This window comes from Lytechinus variegatus, chromosome 17 (assembly GCF_018143015.1).
Source record: "Lytechinus variegatus isolate NC3 chromosome 17, Lvar_3.0, whole genome shotgun sequence".
Classification (NCBI taxonomy): Eukaryota; Metazoa; Echinodermata; class Echinoidea; order Temnopleuroida; family Toxopneustidae; genus Lytechinus; species Lytechinus variegatus.
The window spans coordinates 13,311,160-13,328,652 of record NC_054756.1 but is presented as its reverse complement, the minus strand read 5'-3'; the positions used below and the strand labels follow the sequence as shown (position 1 = coordinate 13,328,652).

The window sequence follows — 17,493 nt, the reverse complement described above, 5'->3', positions numbered from 1 at the left end:
GTAGAATAAGAGAGGCAGAAATGCTCTTAATTCATTTCATTTGCATTTGTGTAGCTTTGTAACCATGGCTTTAGTACTCCAGATTTGGAATTATCTATTTCCTTGCCATCCATGGCACTCTGTGATCATCCAACTTCTGAAATCTAGCTGATGGATGGCAAAATCATTGCCAAACGCAGTTCAGCTGAAAAAGGTCTTTGGCGGCTTGCAGCTGCAGAACCCAGCGATATCAAAAAGCTTGATAGCTATTGCGTTCTTTCAATGCCAATAAAAGAAGTCAAGTGCGGACAAAGTTCAACACTTATTTTTTCTCTTGCGTGTGCGTGTGTGTCGTCTTTTACGCTTTGGTATGTTCCCATATACTGTTTATTGTCATGGAGTACTAAATATTGAACCTTCAAGGTCTTGCGTGTGCCAGCATACAGTGAATTCCTTCCATTTTTTTTATATTGATGGCAGAACCTGGTTACGAACAATTTTCTATTTCTATTAGGCTGCTATCCAACTTTCATCAGATCTCTGTTTTCGATCTGATATTTGGCATTATTACCTGCTGGTTAATATCGGAGATGCAATAAATAGTAACCTTTTGCAACAGAAGGGAAAGAAACATTAAAGAATCCGGGCTTCGGATTGTTTAAAAGGAATTACCTGGTTCGATTCTGAAATGGAATTGTAAATTCTTGCCCTTTTGAGACAGTCTTTCGTACTAAAATCCAATCTTATTCTCCTCTGCCAATCTCATTCAAGGACTCATCTTGTCTAATTTACACGCCGATCATTTTCTCAGTTTATTTGGGGTTGTCAATCAACTACCAACAATTAGATACCAATCTCAGGAGAGAAATGTAACTGTTAATCTTGGTTGATGGAGGAATTAGGCGAAGATGCAGGAAAATGTTAATATCGTTTGCTCTCCAGTAAAAAAGGCTTATACTATAGTAGGACATATTCACATTTGATTTGCATTATCTGCATGCATCATAACATTGCTTGCCATAATCATTAGCATGGAGGTATAAAGTGCAAATACACTAGAGGCATGATAATGGAGGGAAGAGTCATTTGAACCTGTATATATTAAGCTGCACTTTAGCTGTTTATACGATTTTCTGTATACGAAATGATTGACGAGTGGAATGGGTATTGCAGTAGACATACTTGATGATATTCGGACTAAATGAATGTAATGGACACAAAATATATTTGAATATTAATACTATTTGTCTGTCTAAACAAAACTACAGGAATAATTTAGGAACTTTTTGAATTGGTATTTGGTTAAGAATACACCCATACAGCATACAGAAACCTTGATCTTAAATGCAATTTCGTTCTGTTTTAGATTATGAACACCTTATTATATTTACATGCAACTGGATACCATACTGTCACTTACGTTATAAAGATTGAAGATTTGTATCTAATATTTTTACACTCCCGGGCCCCGTAACACAAAGGTTAGCGATTAATCGTTAAACGAAATGGCCTATCAAGATCATCGTTGCATGCATATTTCACTTGATAGATTGACTATGAGCCAATCAGAACCGTTCTTTCATATTAGCGATTAATTGCTAATCTTTGGTGCTAAGGTTGGTGGCATGTTTATGTACTTCACTAATGGCGGTTAAGACCCTGTCGAAAAAGTTACTAACTGACTAATGCAAATAATTTGGCTTCCATTGACAACTTCCATTTGATCCTTCGTTTTGTTTAATCGCTGAGCTATATTACCTTGCATTGCAGTTACTAATTATACATTATACTTTCAATATTTTGTTTTCATCGAGGCTCTCTATGAACTACACCATATATAAGTGATTCACTCTTAAAATGTTGGGCAACATTGTTCACACAACAATTGGTTGAAAATTATACAAATCTGGGTAGTTTTCAACTAATAATGTGTATTTTTCACCAAAAGCATATATTATTGGTTTAAAACTACCCAGACTTTGATAAATTTTAAACCAATTATTGTGTGGACAATAAATAATACAACCTTTCTTGTTTTGCCAATACTGATAACTAATTGGTGAAACATTTACTTCGCCAGCAGTATCCGTGCTGGAATAAACAGTGTGTAAAACAGTGTTGTTCACATATTGAAGCATGTGGAAAAATATTATACGCTTTTTAAAATGGTCAGATTTAATGGTGAAGAAGGAAATTCACACTGTAGCTACACTCTTAAAACAAATCAGTCAAATTGACTAGACCAGTAGTCAGCTGGGTGCAACTGATTTGGCAGTCACATTTCTGACATATATTCTAGTCAGAAATAACTCTGTTCTAGTAAAATACAAATAGAAAATAGTCAAATGTGACTAGAATAACAGTTGCACCCTGCTGACCCTATTAACTAGTTATTTTACTGATTTGTTTTTAGAGTGTACCTCTTTGGTGTTAATGTTCACAGTGTGTTGGCATGATAGGGTGTGAGTATGTGATTCACACTGTTGAAATGCTCAAATGTGAAAATAGAATTTCACATTGGGTTCCACACTGTGAACACACTGCGGTACACACCATGGAACACACTGCTGAACGCATTGTGGAACAGTGTTCTTTCCACTAGGGATACTAAAACTCATACTGGATTGACTAATTTTGAAGTCCTGTTCAAAGGGCTTTCACACCCGGACGTTTTTATTCAGTGTGTGTCGATGCGTGTAGGCTATGTTAGACCGCTTTATTCGTCTCATTTCTTATCGTTTTCTTTTGGTAGCGAAACAAATGAGTATTTTAATGAGAATCTGAATCTTACAAAGTTTGTGCAGAAAAAAACACGAGATTTTTGAAAACGGAATGGTTGATAACGAGAATATAAATGGAATCAAAGGAAAATAGTCCAGGTGTGAGAACCTCTTTACGTTTGAATTTCAACCATTTTTTTTAAATAGAATTTCTGAATATTCTGAATAATGCTATTTCCATTCATTGTTGTTACTACTTGAGCTTGTCTCGCCCCTAAATACAGATTTGGAATAAAATCCGAGAAACGGCTGGTATGGAAGGCAACGCGATTGGGTCCAAAATGGGAGGAGATGCGGCGAACGACCCTCAGCTTGTTATTCTACAAAACGAGATGATTAGCCAGAAAAGAAGGTACGTCAGTGTGCACTACACACTCTCACAGTCACCCTCACACCCACACCGCAACACAGACTCATCACATGCGCATTTTCTCACACTCAAACACACACTCATACGTCTCTTCTGTTAATGTATGTAATCATGTTGTTCATCTTCTTTTGTTTGTATTTTAGTGTACTAATTAGTGTTTGTACTCATTGGCGGCGGAAGCCAAAAATTTTAGGAGGGGACAACCAAAAAAAATTGACAAGCAAAAAAAAAAAAAAAAAAAGGTCATCAACAACAAATTTAGGGGGGGACCATCCCCCCTCCTTAAATCAAGGGGGGGGGACACGTCCCCCGCTTCCGCCGCCTATGTTTGTACTAAGTGAAAACAGCATATCTTTTCGACTTAACAGGGCTACACCATCCACATTTTTTATTGATTGTACGTGAAGAAATAATACTAGTAATACTCAGATTCACCGCTCATACGTCTCTTCTGTTAATTTATGTTATCATGTTGTTCATCTTCTTTTGTTTGTATTTCAGTTTACTAATTAGTGTACTAAGTGGAAACAGTAGATTTTTCGACTTAACAGGACTACCCTCCGCATTTTTTATTACTTGTACGTGAAGAATAATACTAGTAATACGCAGATTCACCACTCATAATTTCTCACCCACATACACAATCACACACAACACGCACAATATGACACACCTACACACACTCACTAAAAATTAGACTCACCGCTACAAATTAAATTTACCACGCAAACTCATCCTCATATCCGCGATTCTACGCAAACTCATGATTTACACGCCCTTATACACATGCACACTCTAACAATACAAATTAGACTCACCCCAGACACTCGGTCTCATCGCGCACACGTCAGTGTTTTCACCACATGCACATTCGTACTTAAAATCACCGCGCATGATCTATATCCTCACTTTAACGTGATCAACATCCTGCGCAGTCACATCCCAATATTTACATTAAACCTCGCACTCTCACTACAATGTTTATCATAAATACTCACATTTCACCTCACCCTCAACAACCCATTCATGCTGACTTCATACCCCCCCCCCCCCCACACACACACACCCACCCCATCATACTGATACATTTCTTGCTTCCAAGCATTCCCGTTTCTAACATAAAATATAACCCTATTTTAAGTACCGCATCATTTAAACGGATATTGCTCAGTCCAGACTGACTGAAGAATAGCATTTGGATTACAGACCCCGGTGGGGTCACTCACCCGCAGACGGGGACACGTATGACCGTTAAAATGCAAGTGACCCCCTACTGCAGTCAATTTCAAGGACATTTTGTGAAATTTACCCCCCCCCCCTATTTTCACACAAAACAAGGACAAAATTGTGGTAAAATGGTGAGTGACAAATTTTGAAACACCCCTAATTATAAGATTGTAAGGACACTTTTGCCCATTTCACAAACTTACCCCTATTTACCATATTTCAAGGACAGTGCATTTATACCCTTTCCTCAGAGGAAATTGGAACAAAGTCGTCAGAGTGCTCAGTCCTTAAAGATGACCAAGAGCCATGTCATACTGATACAATAATCCAAAATAATTTTATTTTTCTTGAAAAATAAGACAAGTAGAATTCTTTGTAAAAATAAATGTAGAGTTGTTCACATAAAGATACAGAGCATGATGCGCGCGCCCTCTGCGGCTGGTGACTTGGCGACGGATTTTACTTCCCGTGATCGTTCTCCCCTTTTTCCTGACCCCTATTTCCATCAGATCGAGGACGGTGAGCACCCCTATTTTCACTACTTCGAGGAGTGTTCTGTCCGTGGACGTTCCGTGAAATTGACCCCTTTTCCCGCGATTTTGGTAACGGTCATGCGGTCCCCAAGTCATATTGAGTGACAACACCGGGTTACAGACATACCCCCAAGAAAGATACTGATGATGATATTAGCACATTCAGCCATTTCTAAGGACAAAATGTCAACAGAATATTCCCCAAAAATCAAGACCTGCTTGACTCTTTCGAATAAGGTGAATTCAAGCAAAGTGTGATGTAAATGTCATCCAACGATTTCATTTGATTTGTACGCCTTTATCGTTCATTTCAGAGTGCAGTCTTGATAGCAGTGTTAATTCTAAGTATGTTTTTGTATATGTTGGTTTTGTTTTGTATTCTTTTAGAACTACCATCTCATTTGTTAATGTCCAGCTTTAATGATGTGTTTTTGTATAAAGCAGAATTTGATAACAATTATGTTAGCTTTTCGCCGTTGAAGACCGCAAAAGAGTTCTAACTCTTAGAAATCTTAGAAAAAATTAAAATGTACATACTAAGTCTGCCTTTCTCGTAAATTACATGTTTCTAGAAATTATGACCTTTGTTTATTGTAACAGTCAGAATAAAAGTTGTTTTTCTTATATTAGAGAAAATTACATTTCGTCTCACTTTGCATAACCCTGACTATCGCGGCACTTTTAGCTTCAAGTATTGCTTGGGTTAGCTACAATTTTCATGAGGTATTTATAGTGTCACTTCAAAACCTCCTGAGTTTGAGCTGATGAATAAGTATGGGCATTATCATTATGGGTATTATCATATTGTATTATTCACCTCAATAAATTATTTATTTCGACTGGTAGGTCTCAATTTTGGTTCATGATGATGAGGGAAAATGAATACCTGAATTTGATGTTCTTCATGTCTTGTATCTTTTTAGAAGATTAAATGCACTTCGAACAAATAAGTCGTTTTGAAAATATTTCGTTCTGAGAAATTCTTCTTCTTTCATTATTTGATCACGTAGGGTTCTATGTGTCCAAATCCGTTGAATATTTATTCAACCATTTCGTGTAACCTTTTCATTTAGCTGATGAAGTACTGTTGTTTTTTTTTGTCATATCATATTCTTCATGATGACAGTGATGAGTTAAAGCAGAATGTATATTTCTGAAATGATCTTTGTTGCCTTTTCTCTTTTTATATCTGTGCTGCCATCTGCGACAGACTAATAACTAATTCGGCATCTTCTTTAACTGACGGGTGAGGTATTCAACAAGCAGTAGAGAAATTAGAGAAAAAAGCTTGAGTCCCTATATTTGCTTTTCATTCCCCCAAATCACCGTTTGCAGCCGTAAATTATTCCGTTTTATTTCATTTGCAAATAGCCACGCATTTTTGTCTTTATTTTTTTATTTATTCGCAACAATCAAAGCTTAAAAGAGAAATCAACTTTCAGGGAGAATATTAGATAGTTGAACCCTTTTGAAAATTATCCCCAAAGAGTGAAAATTGCAACAATAAAAACATTCTCCAAAACATTCGTGAAATAATAATAATAAGCTATTGGCCCAATAGTTTGGGGGAAATAAAAATGAAAGATATTCTTCATGTTCTTATTTAGCATAAAATAAAACCAAAATGATATTCCTATTTTCACTTCGTATTAGACCCTTTCTGTTTATTATTCCAATGCAAAATAATTTCCCTATTTTCTGCAATGCATGTTGTTACCTCACTCTTCAGTTCGCTTAGAATTTGCAAAAAAAAAGAAACCAAAACCCAAAGCCCGAATGATAGAGTTGTCGCAAAGGGTGATCCCATTGCCCAATACATGTATGTGTGTTGAATCCTGTTTTGCAAATCATGCATGCGTTTACACCTATTGTCTTGAATACATCATGCATAGAATAGTAAAATATCAGCTAGCTCTTCGTTTGTAGATTTCCACCATTTGCGCATGTCTTATTTTATTTCACTTTCAAGCAACACGTTTATTTTTCAATCCTTATTACGCACCACACTGTTACATTTTTTAATCTTAATTTCAATATGTATTTTGATAGAATATGTATGCAATCCAAGTGAGATTAATGATTTGAATTATAGTGTTGCCAATGAAAATAAATCTCTACAGGTCTTTAGTTTGCATGTTCCGTGAAATTAAACCTTATGAATTATTCATTAACGAGCCTGGTTACCAGAGAGACTATGAATATTCATATCTTTGGCGTTGTCGCATTTTCTCAGGTCTTTTCTCAGAAAAAACTTCCATCTATGACTTTCATATTTTTACATTGGATCGATCAATCGACACCACAGATACTGTATACTAAGTTTAGATAGATATGCGGTTCACTTAATGTGTGATAAAATATATAAGCCAAAATAGTAGTATTTTGTAGTTTTTCTTGGCTTTTTCGTTCTGTTTTTCGCCATTATTGTTATTGCATTATGCAGGTTATGCAAATTGTTATGATAAAGCACTTTCCACATCTTCTTTGATTAATTAACATAATTCTTACATGATTAGTGTTCTGGAAAAAAAAGGGCACCCTAGACGCTTTTGCAAAAATATATATTTCGCTAGCGATAAACGGTTACATAATACCGTTTTGATAGGCATAGGTGGTTCTCTCCTTTCCTTCTTTCTTTTGTATTCGTCCGGAAGTGACGTCATTAGTTCATTTTCAGGTTGACCTTAATCTCCCGCAGACTGAAAGAGGTCAAAGAGCAGCTGGACCGCCAATACGACTTGCTACGTCTTATCGTGCAGAAGATGGAGATCCGAAGCGAGGCTGAGGACAGAGACGAAGGCGAGGGTCCCGGCGGAGAGAACGGCAGGTCAGGACAACTTGAATTAGACTGGCTAGCTGAGTACTAGTAAGCACTATCCCATCCATTCATTTCATCCATTTTCACGCTTCTATTTTGTGTTCATCCACTGTGATATCCTGATATTCACAGACGTACTACTATTGGATATTTTAAAGAAAATGCCAATTTGGCAAATGATTCACGCTTATTTCAGCATTAGCATTTATACACAATACAAAAAAGAGAGAGAGAGCAGAAAGGTGAAGAGGGGAGAATTTTCATTCATGATATTGAATATTCCATTAATCTAATATCATTCATATTAGATTAATGGAATATCTTGCATAATTTGAAATGGTTATGCGTAAATGCGTAAAACAGATATATAGATAGTACTGTTAAAGACTTGCAGTCATGTGAAAAAACAGCCAGTTGTAGGCAAACATGGTCTGGTAGAATCTGAGACCAAGCAAAAACCCCTTGGCTGCGTCAGAGCTCCATATCCTGTGAAAATCAAGGATGCTACAAATGAAGTCCGACCTCATTCATTTTGTTCTTTTGGTGTTAGTCAAAGACAAACAGGGTACATGAAATACAATATTATGGCTTTTGTTCAGTCTATATCAAATAAATATTCCTTCCATGATATTCGGATGTGAATAAGAAATAAATAAATAAATGATAAAGAACACAAATAAAGAAATTGGTATTTGTGTAATATTTATTTCTTAAGAATAAAAATGTAAAAAAAGGTTATATAACGGTATATACAGACTGAATATTTGATTCAATTTTTTTCACTCAGTCAGGGTGGATGAAATAAATTGTACGTCTGTGTATGATCAAGATATCACACAGTCAGGGTGGATGAAATAAATTGTACGTCTGTGTATGATCAAGATATCACAATGACCCGATATCACACCATTATCACCGTTCAGAAAATCATGAATGTCCATAATTTGCCTTACTTTTCTTAGATTATTACGCACATCAGTTAAATCATGCAATCAAATCTGAAATTGATGTGTTTCGATTTTAAATATGACTTATGCGTAAAGAAACGAAATACTTTTAATATTCTACTGAGCTATTTATTAAAACCGTGAACCCCTAAAATGACATCGACTATGCCATCACGATCATGACCATATTTAGCATAAAATACACCCAAGATCTTTAGACTTTCACTGCTTCATGGTTTTCTGTATAAATTCTTAGAATTGTTTGGAACACAAAATATCAAGAACAAAGAAACCAATATCTTTTGACGCTAACTGCTGAATAGTCTTCTGTATATCTTCTTAGAATAGGTTGTACAGGAGAAAAAAACTTTCGAGGGACACGGAAAGGAATCAAATAGTTGTTCTATACTAAAGAATAATATTTTCATTATTGTAATCAAGCACGAAGTGAAACTGTTTTCCATTCCGGCGAATGGATATGCTTTCCTGAAATAGATAGTTATTTTAAGTAACTCATACTATTACTCCATGGCAAACGTTTATATCGATAGACAGATATGAACAGATTGCTGTCAACATGGTTAAGCGAACGTGACAACAGTTATTAAAAAAAGTTTCCTGATTATGCTAATCAGAGGCTCAAATTGTTAATCAAAGAGGTAATAAACTTTTGAAAAACGTTTTGCCCCCAAGTAATCAGTGCAACAAAATAATACTCGATATAGCTTCGGGTGATCATGATTTTCTCAATTTAGAATATATTTACTATCCTTCACATTCATTTTATAGGGTGTAGACGCATGTTATGATGTTGCATGAGCCAGCATGTTGTATAATTTCGTTGTTTTTCGTTGTCTTTGCATGCCTTTTCGTGATTGAATTGTGCTAATGATTACTATTGCTTGTATCAAATCTTCATTTCGGAATATCTGATAGGCTACGACTACATACAGTGTATATCATTATGTAATCCCTGTAATGACATGTTGATCATTTTATTTGATGACTTTCATATCAACGCCATTGTTTTCAAACATTTATATCAAAAACTAAAAACCCAATGTGACCAGTGGTTTTTCCTATGTACGTGTGGGAACCCTGCAATATATCACTCATAGAATTGGTGGAAATTGGCTATTTCAAACGTGGTATAATTTAATATGCACGTTGTATAGCTTGCAGTGACACAATCATTCACCATTGATCATCATCATCACGTCTTTCAATTCATTCAGCACCTCGACCAGTCACTTTTACATACTTGCCATAACTTCACGGGTAAAATGTATTATAATAATGTATCATCATGATTAGTATGCCTATATCCATGGTATCTACTACATGTATGAGTGCATAATGACAATATTTAAATCGGCTTTGATTACACCAGAGAACTAGAAGTTCCCTCTTCCCTGATCACGCCATAAATAAACCAGGCTGCCGAAAATTACGACAGACCTGGGTTCCGTTTCATAAAACTTGTAATAATAAAAAATTTGAAATAACAGTTAAAAGCTACTGAAATCCTTCAGTCTGATTGGTTGATAGTACATTTTGTCATAGAAACTGTGTATTTGTTATTACAACAAGTCACTATGAAACAGAACCCTTCCTCTACTTTCCTCTACACTGTTAGAAAAATTATCCTTAAAGTAAAAGAGGTTCCTGCAGCAGAGTCTCGAGAATACCTGTAATCTTACATTATATCATGTAAAATTAGAGGAAATTGGTATTTGGTTTATGGAACCTTACACATTTCCTTAAAAATAAAACACAATTTTCCCTTTTTTGAATAGACCTGTTCTGTTAAAATGTAGAAAAAATCCTGTTTTATGAATTTACAGAATGATTCCGTTATTGCTTTCTGCAAAATCTTGTTTTCCCCTTGTAAAATCAGGGTTTTTTAACAGTGTAGGAACTGAGTGTTTACATGTGATGCTGTGCATGCGGTAGTTTTGGTAGTATATAAGGTATATTTGTATTAGCAGGAAACAAAGTGAAGGTGAGAGTTTCAAATGAGTAAGTAATTTGATTTGTATATATTTATCATTCTGTCGGCCTAACCTTTTACAAGCGGATTACACACTACATGGACTGAAAGTTGATCGTTTCCTAATGGCGATTATAAGAGAGATGTCAAAGAACGCTTGTGGAAACCCTGAAAATCTGCAAATTGGAATATTAATTAAACAAAATTAAATTCTCTTTGTTTTATGAAAAACAAGGGTTCACCATTTCCTTCCATGTTAAAATTGGTCGGCAGCTCTCGCCTTTTTTGAGCGGTTTTTTGTTTGTTTAAAACAAAAATTTACTTAATCTGATCTATTAAAATTCCCATGTTTCTCATATTACCATTCACAAAATACTTTTTCCTGGAGTAAGTATCCGTGAATCATATAGTATTCTAGTTTCTGTTTTCATGTTGCCCTTAAAGATACTATTTATGCGTTATTTATCTCTGTTCTGCTGCCTGTTATTTACTATCCCAAACGCTGCAATAGTCAAAATTCTGTATAAAGTGTGTATCCTTTTTTAGTTGGCATCCTCGCATGTGCCCTCCTGCCAACCCAACGAGCTGTACCCAGTATGATATATAACTTGTCAAACTTGATCAACAATGACCAACTTAAGTATTCACAGAATTCAGAAGAAATTCAGCGAGAGCTTGAAAAAATAAGGAGAAAACAAGGTTTGAAGTATGGGTGTAAATTAAGCATGAGATGCACATACTTTGCAATCTCATTAAAACTTCCAAAATGTCCAAGCAGTCTGACAAAATGATGTCACGCTATTAGATCTTGTCTCTTCAACTTAAAGAACGTTTGACATTATGAAGAAGAAGAAGAAAAGGAAGAAGAAGTATATAACTCTTCCAGAAGAACTTATTTCCTAATTTTTGCATTTGAAACAAAAATATCAATTTTGGCAATTTTTTATAAAACGTTCCCTGGTGCATTATTTGTTGGTATTGGAGAGGCTGGTCACATGTAATTTGACTTCGTTATTATCCATCACGTCTCGGTACCTCAGTCTTTCTACTGCATGTAATTAAAATGCCCGCTACTAACACTATCTTGTTTATTTTGTCGACACTTCCCGCACCCCATCACAAAATCCCTAAAACCGCTGTCATCCCATCAACAACGCCGCGATTTCACCAACACCCGCTCCGAAATGCACCTACATGTTTGACCTAACTCTACTTCCTAATCCCTGTCATTAAAAAAAAAACAAATTAAGCTTTACGACAAGACTCCCACCTCTTGTTGCCACAACTGCCATCATTATTTTATTGCGATCTCAATCTCCTTGTTTATGTTATTCATTGCTCTAAATGTAGATGGTTCCCTTCCTCCAACTATTGCACCGACTTCTCGCAGTTCATGTCGGCACGAAGCTCCAGGAGATCTAGTCTTGCTAGTGTTGGGGTTGGTACGGTCGTCAGGCAGGACAGCGCCCCCACCGTTCCAACCAGATCATCACCATCATCTGTGCGTGCTTCCTCGACTTGGAGCCTTCCTCGGACGCGGTTACTATCATCATCAGAATCAATGATATGAAGTCCCCTACACACACAATGATTTGTGATGTGACATTTACTTTAAGTTAATTCTTTATTTTATGTGATGGGAATTACGATATGCAAAATTTAAATAAACACTAGCATTTTTTCATGTCAAAATTCTAAGAATTATCGATATCTTTGTGTAAGGACGAAATGCTCCCTTCCAAGTTGTCTGAATTCATGAATGAATGCCCAATCTTATAACTGAAAATGTACAAGCATATAAGACATATAGCTTGGAAATTACTATCTGATAGTTCCCAACGGTAATATCTGCGGAAAGAAATTTTAGATTGTAAGTCGCATTCGATGTACTTCCTGCCTGCTGTTTTGATTTCCTTGTTAGAACTGACAAAGGGATGTTTCTATGAATGCTGTACAAATGTGATTTTAGTTTTATAAGATTGGTCTTGACTCGTAATATCCAGGGAAATCTCATTAAAAAATGAAAAAGGAGAGCCCATGTCTTAATACGATACAATACTAATCCTTCGATCCTTCCATTTTGAACGGTGTCTCCCTTTTTGCAATCCGCTTACCAAGAACATGTATCAAGTTTGCGACTTTATGAACCTCCATATTCACAACCCAACGCGAAATTTCCATGGCGCCGCACTTTTGGAAACCATCATACATGTAATTCATTATAACTAATCTCTTGGAGACGTTTATCAACAAAAAATGGAAAGATATCAATACATTTGTATCGACCATTATTAGGCCTACCTTATCGGAGAGGGGGATACTGAATAAACCCCTTTTGGCTACAGTCACACACACACCATAACGGTTCTAGACCGATCAAGCCTAGAGTCATACCGATTAAGCAATTAAACGGTATTACATCGGTGGGTTAGGAATCAGTATCATTGTCGTTGTGAGTGTAGCATGGGTTTAATGGTACAGTCTAACCAAAGAAACCGGCACAAAGCGATCAAGCCATTACGTTATTTGGAATGACAATGCATCGGTCGGTTAGAGGGCGGTTTCGTTGGTGTAACTGAGTACAATTGGGAGTGCCGTTGTAGAAAAAAGAACAGTGCAATGGAATTGAGTTAAGTCATTCAGTCTCAAACATTTCAAATGTTTATTTTTTGACGAATGTAGATATCAAATCTCGTTTCTCATTGGAGGAGGACTTACTATAGTCAGCATAAAAACAATCCAAATGATTTTTTTACATGACGTAATGGCCCAATTGATGCCTATGCTTAGTAATGGTAATATTTAGCTGGGGTCTTCTTGTACATGCATGCCTAACATACTACACCATCGGCGACTCCTCAACCAATTCTCCTTTTCAAGATTCACTACAGACTGGTCAACATGCCAAAGTCAGCTATAGTCACTCCGGCAACATATGTTGCAAGGAAGGACCATACACTGAAATTTGCTGTGCCAAAATCGTTGATTCCTACAAATACTTCTTCCCAAGGAAAATCCGAATATGGAACCACCTGCCTGGCGAAGTTGTATCCAAAACAGGTCTACCAGCATTCAAAGAGGCTACACTTTCCATTATTAGAAATCTGCAGCCTCCAACCGGATCTCTTGTTCTTTAAGATGTATCCAGGTTTTTACCTATATGGTTTTTACTTCCGCAACACACTCTCCTTTATCGTAAAATAGATATCTTCACTGTGGCACCAATCGTAAAAGTTGTAAAAGTTGATTCCAATTTAGCTTTTTGGAGCTGCGAGAGGAATTATCTCATCAAGTATCAAGTAACAAAATATCATTCACCCACTGACATAGCAACAGACCTCGCTCATTACTTTACCCATTATCATTGTCTTTAGGCGCATCATGTACATGTACAATACATTGATGATGGTAATTATGACAGTTTACCTGGGGTAGCTACTTCAGTTCAATTATTGCTCTACCTACGAGCCTTGCATGAAATAAAATTTCTATTATCCTTTCAAGCCTAAATGGTTGACTTTGAGCTAGGAGGCACACGTCTTAGGCATGACTCGGTCTAGGATTAAACCCAGTACGACATCCTGTTTATTACCATGATTGTGTATAGCCCTTTATGGGTATTCATGAATTTTGCAAAGCAAAAGTATACATCGTACACAAGTTGCTCTAGTTATCGTTATAATTCATCATTTGAGTGACAGTCACTTAATGGAAATTAGTTCTCTTTCATGTAGACTTATACAAATCACACTGTAATACGATGAGCATGGTGAGAAATGCAGTGTAAGTGTAGACTTTTTAACGAAAATCAAAGAAGTTTTAAATACATATTTATATTTCAGTTGCATTTTTTTGTAAATATCTTTACAGTGCTCAATCTGAAACATAATTATCATTTCTCGTCACAATACCACGGTCCTTGGGTGTAACATGATAAGGAGATGCGCGAGATATTTTATTTCATTCTATTAATTTTTCAATTCTGGTTAAAAAATGTAACATACATTTAATGGTATACACGAATAATAAAGAATGAATATAAAAATACGGGGAAAGAGAATAGGTAATCAATCTTCCGCAGACTTATAAATTATCAAAAGTGGTGTAAAAAAAGGGGGGGTATATGCAATATCTCAGAGTAAAATGTATACAGTCTTATAATGAATATTCCTCACATTTATTATTTTTTTTCGTTTACTTTAAATTGATTGCATTTGGTTCACAATAGACTTACAATAACGATTGTTCGTAAAATTGAGCGTAGTGTTGTGCTACATTTTCCTAGTCATGTTGCCATGATATTTTCCCTTTTATCATTTTTTGTCATTTAAGATATTAAAGGTTAAGTCCACCTCAAAAGAGTGTTGATTTGAATTGATAGAGAAAAATTCAGACAAGCATAATGCTGAAAATTTTACCAAAATCGGATGTAAAATAAGAATGTTATGACGTTTTAAAGTTCGCTTATTTTTCACAGAATAGTTATATAATTTAGTCACATGCAAATGAGAGAATCGATGATTTCCCTCACTCACTATTTCTCTTGTATTTTATTGCTTGAATTGTACAATATTTCCTTTTTTCAGATTTGACAATACTAAAAAAATACACAGTGCTAATTCCCACATGTTCATTTCGAAATAAAATTTCACAATACAATGAGACGAAAATTACAATATTTCATATAATGAAATACTTGAAGTTGTGAGTGAATGATGTCATCAGTTGTCTCATTTGCATACCGACCAGGATGTGAATATAATTATTTTGGGATATTAAGCGAAACTTAAAAATGGCATAACTTTCTTATTTTACAGCCGATTTTGATAACATTTTCTGTGTTGTGCTTGTTGGATTTCTCTGTTTTTATTTAAATCCACTTGTTGTTGAGGTAGACTTTAATACATTCATACGCATTTTTTAAATGCAGTTTTCATAATTCATACCCTACATCGTCAACGTATGTAAATTATGTACGAAATATTTTCAATGATTTTTTGTTGTATCGACATACTTTTGGCCTTAGAGTGCAAAGGAAGTGGAAATGAAACAATGCTTGACCACCCCCCCCCGAAAAACACACTACTGAATACTATAAATACGTCACCATAGATGATAGCTGATTAGATTATATATGAAAGTGGTAAAAGAGGCAGTAATAATTTATATTTCTTATTATGATTATATTTTGCCGTTTTTCTTATCACACTCATTGCACCATTGCGGTGTATATAATGATATCACCCTTATGAATTTACAGTTAAAGTGCAGTTAACTGAAAACAAAATATTTACTTACCCTGTACAAATTGACTTGTTAAAATATCATATGTATGCTGAATATTATTACTATTGATTCAGGGATGTATGTCAATGTTGTACATCACATTTTCATTGTGCTGGAGTAAATGCTATCATTATCACAGTATATCATTTTGAATGGAAATTGTTCTGTTCTTGAGTCCTACTCTTAATGCGTGTTGTGTGTCATGATGTACAGTTGCAATTGCTGCAATCACGGCAAAAGCGAGTTTCCGCACCGCTATGCAGAACGAAATGTAGAGCACAGTAAATGTATTGAAAATGCTCGTCCAATCACAACTGAACATCTAAGAAGTCTTCGTCAAAAATTTGTGAACCAGCTCTTAATTCTCGGAGCTGACGAAAATTTGCGAATGGTTTCGTTTCCCCATGCAAAGACCAGGACGAAACTGCCATTTTTATTCACCGATAATTTTGGACAAAGACCTCATTGTCATGAACGGCATTTCTCGTGCGTCATGGGAACGAAAACTCCCTAATCATACTAATGAAACCGACTCCTCGTGGTCAATCTTTGGACTAGCTTCTGTCGGTCTGGAATTGGTTTCACGTATGTTTAATGGGTGATATTTGGACTATCTTAGGGCTCCGTGTTTTTTTTCCTACCACCCATTATGTACAGCAAAAGACAACATTTTAGGTCATAGGCCAAACATGTCTGTGTACGAGAAAAAAAAGCAGTACAAAACGAAATATGTCTCAGTTATCCATCAATCAGTTCTTGCTTAAAATAATGGCAACGGGGTATTGGATGTTGACTTCTGACATCAACCAACCCCCAAATAATGAGGATCGACCATGTACAGGTATCGAAAGTATGGTTCGATACGTTGACATTTGCATTTCCATTGATAGCAATATTTCACCATGTTGATGATAATCATGATAAAGGTGAACAATTCCTTGTGATGCATCTGTTTAGAAAAGAAAGATGCCTAATCAATGTCGAATTATTAAAGGTTCCATTGATTGTAAGACATGTAAGACATTGTATAAGACGTGGTTTCAAGTCTGCATGACATAAAATCCCTGTGCCATTTGTAATGGTTATACCTCGGTCACATTTGCTGTACGACGGCCATACGGCGAGTCGAAAACAGCCGTTTTTGCATTTTTGTACCAACTACATATAGGTGGTTTGTATAAACCGGCTGTTTTCAACTCGCCGTACGGCCGCCGTAGATCAAATGTGACCGAGGTAATACACAACCAATGTTATATTCCAAAAGCCTTCAATTTTTTTTTGTTTCCAGCTCTACACATAGGCAGATAGTAGGCCTAGAAATCACCCTTTATCATGTTCTTTGATAGCTTTTTAAAGAATACGCTCATGCCTACAAATATATACATTTAACTTCAGGTATGTGTGGGTTATTGATTTCAATTATCATGATAAAAAATATAAGCTAGTATAGGACCTGTTTACGTGATTCTGCATACCAGGGGCGGGGCACATCCGGCCTTTCCCCCCTTGAGAATCATAGGGGGGGGGGGTTGCAAGAAAATATTTGAAATCAATTGCAAATAT

The 17,493-nt window shown here is 35.9% G+C and overlaps 1 protein-coding gene across 3 annotated transcripts in view; it reads left to right on the top strand.

Annotated features, from left to right (window-relative positions):
• Window positions 1-15,022, top strand: part of LOC121431040 (transient receptor potential cation channel subfamily A member 1-like) — a 47,482-nt gene extending 32,460 nt beyond the window's left edge. Inside the window, exons 24-26 of one of the 3 annotated variants that reach the window (XM_041628503.1) lie at window positions 2,984-3,111; window positions 7,588-7,716; window positions 11,995-15,022. In XM_041628503.1, the coding sequence (XP_041484437.1) occupies window positions 2,984-3,111; window positions 7,588-7,716; window positions 11,995-12,214 (477 nt within the window). In that variant the 3' untranslated portion in view covers window positions 12,215-15,022. Of the gene's footprint in view, window positions 1-2,983; window positions 3,112-6,099; window positions 6,372-7,566; window positions 7,756-11,994 lie in introns of those variants that run through there. The other 2 variants (XM_041628504.1, XM_041628506.1) reach the window with 2 other exon arrangements.
• Window positions 15,023-17,493: the final 2,471 nt, after the last annotated feature.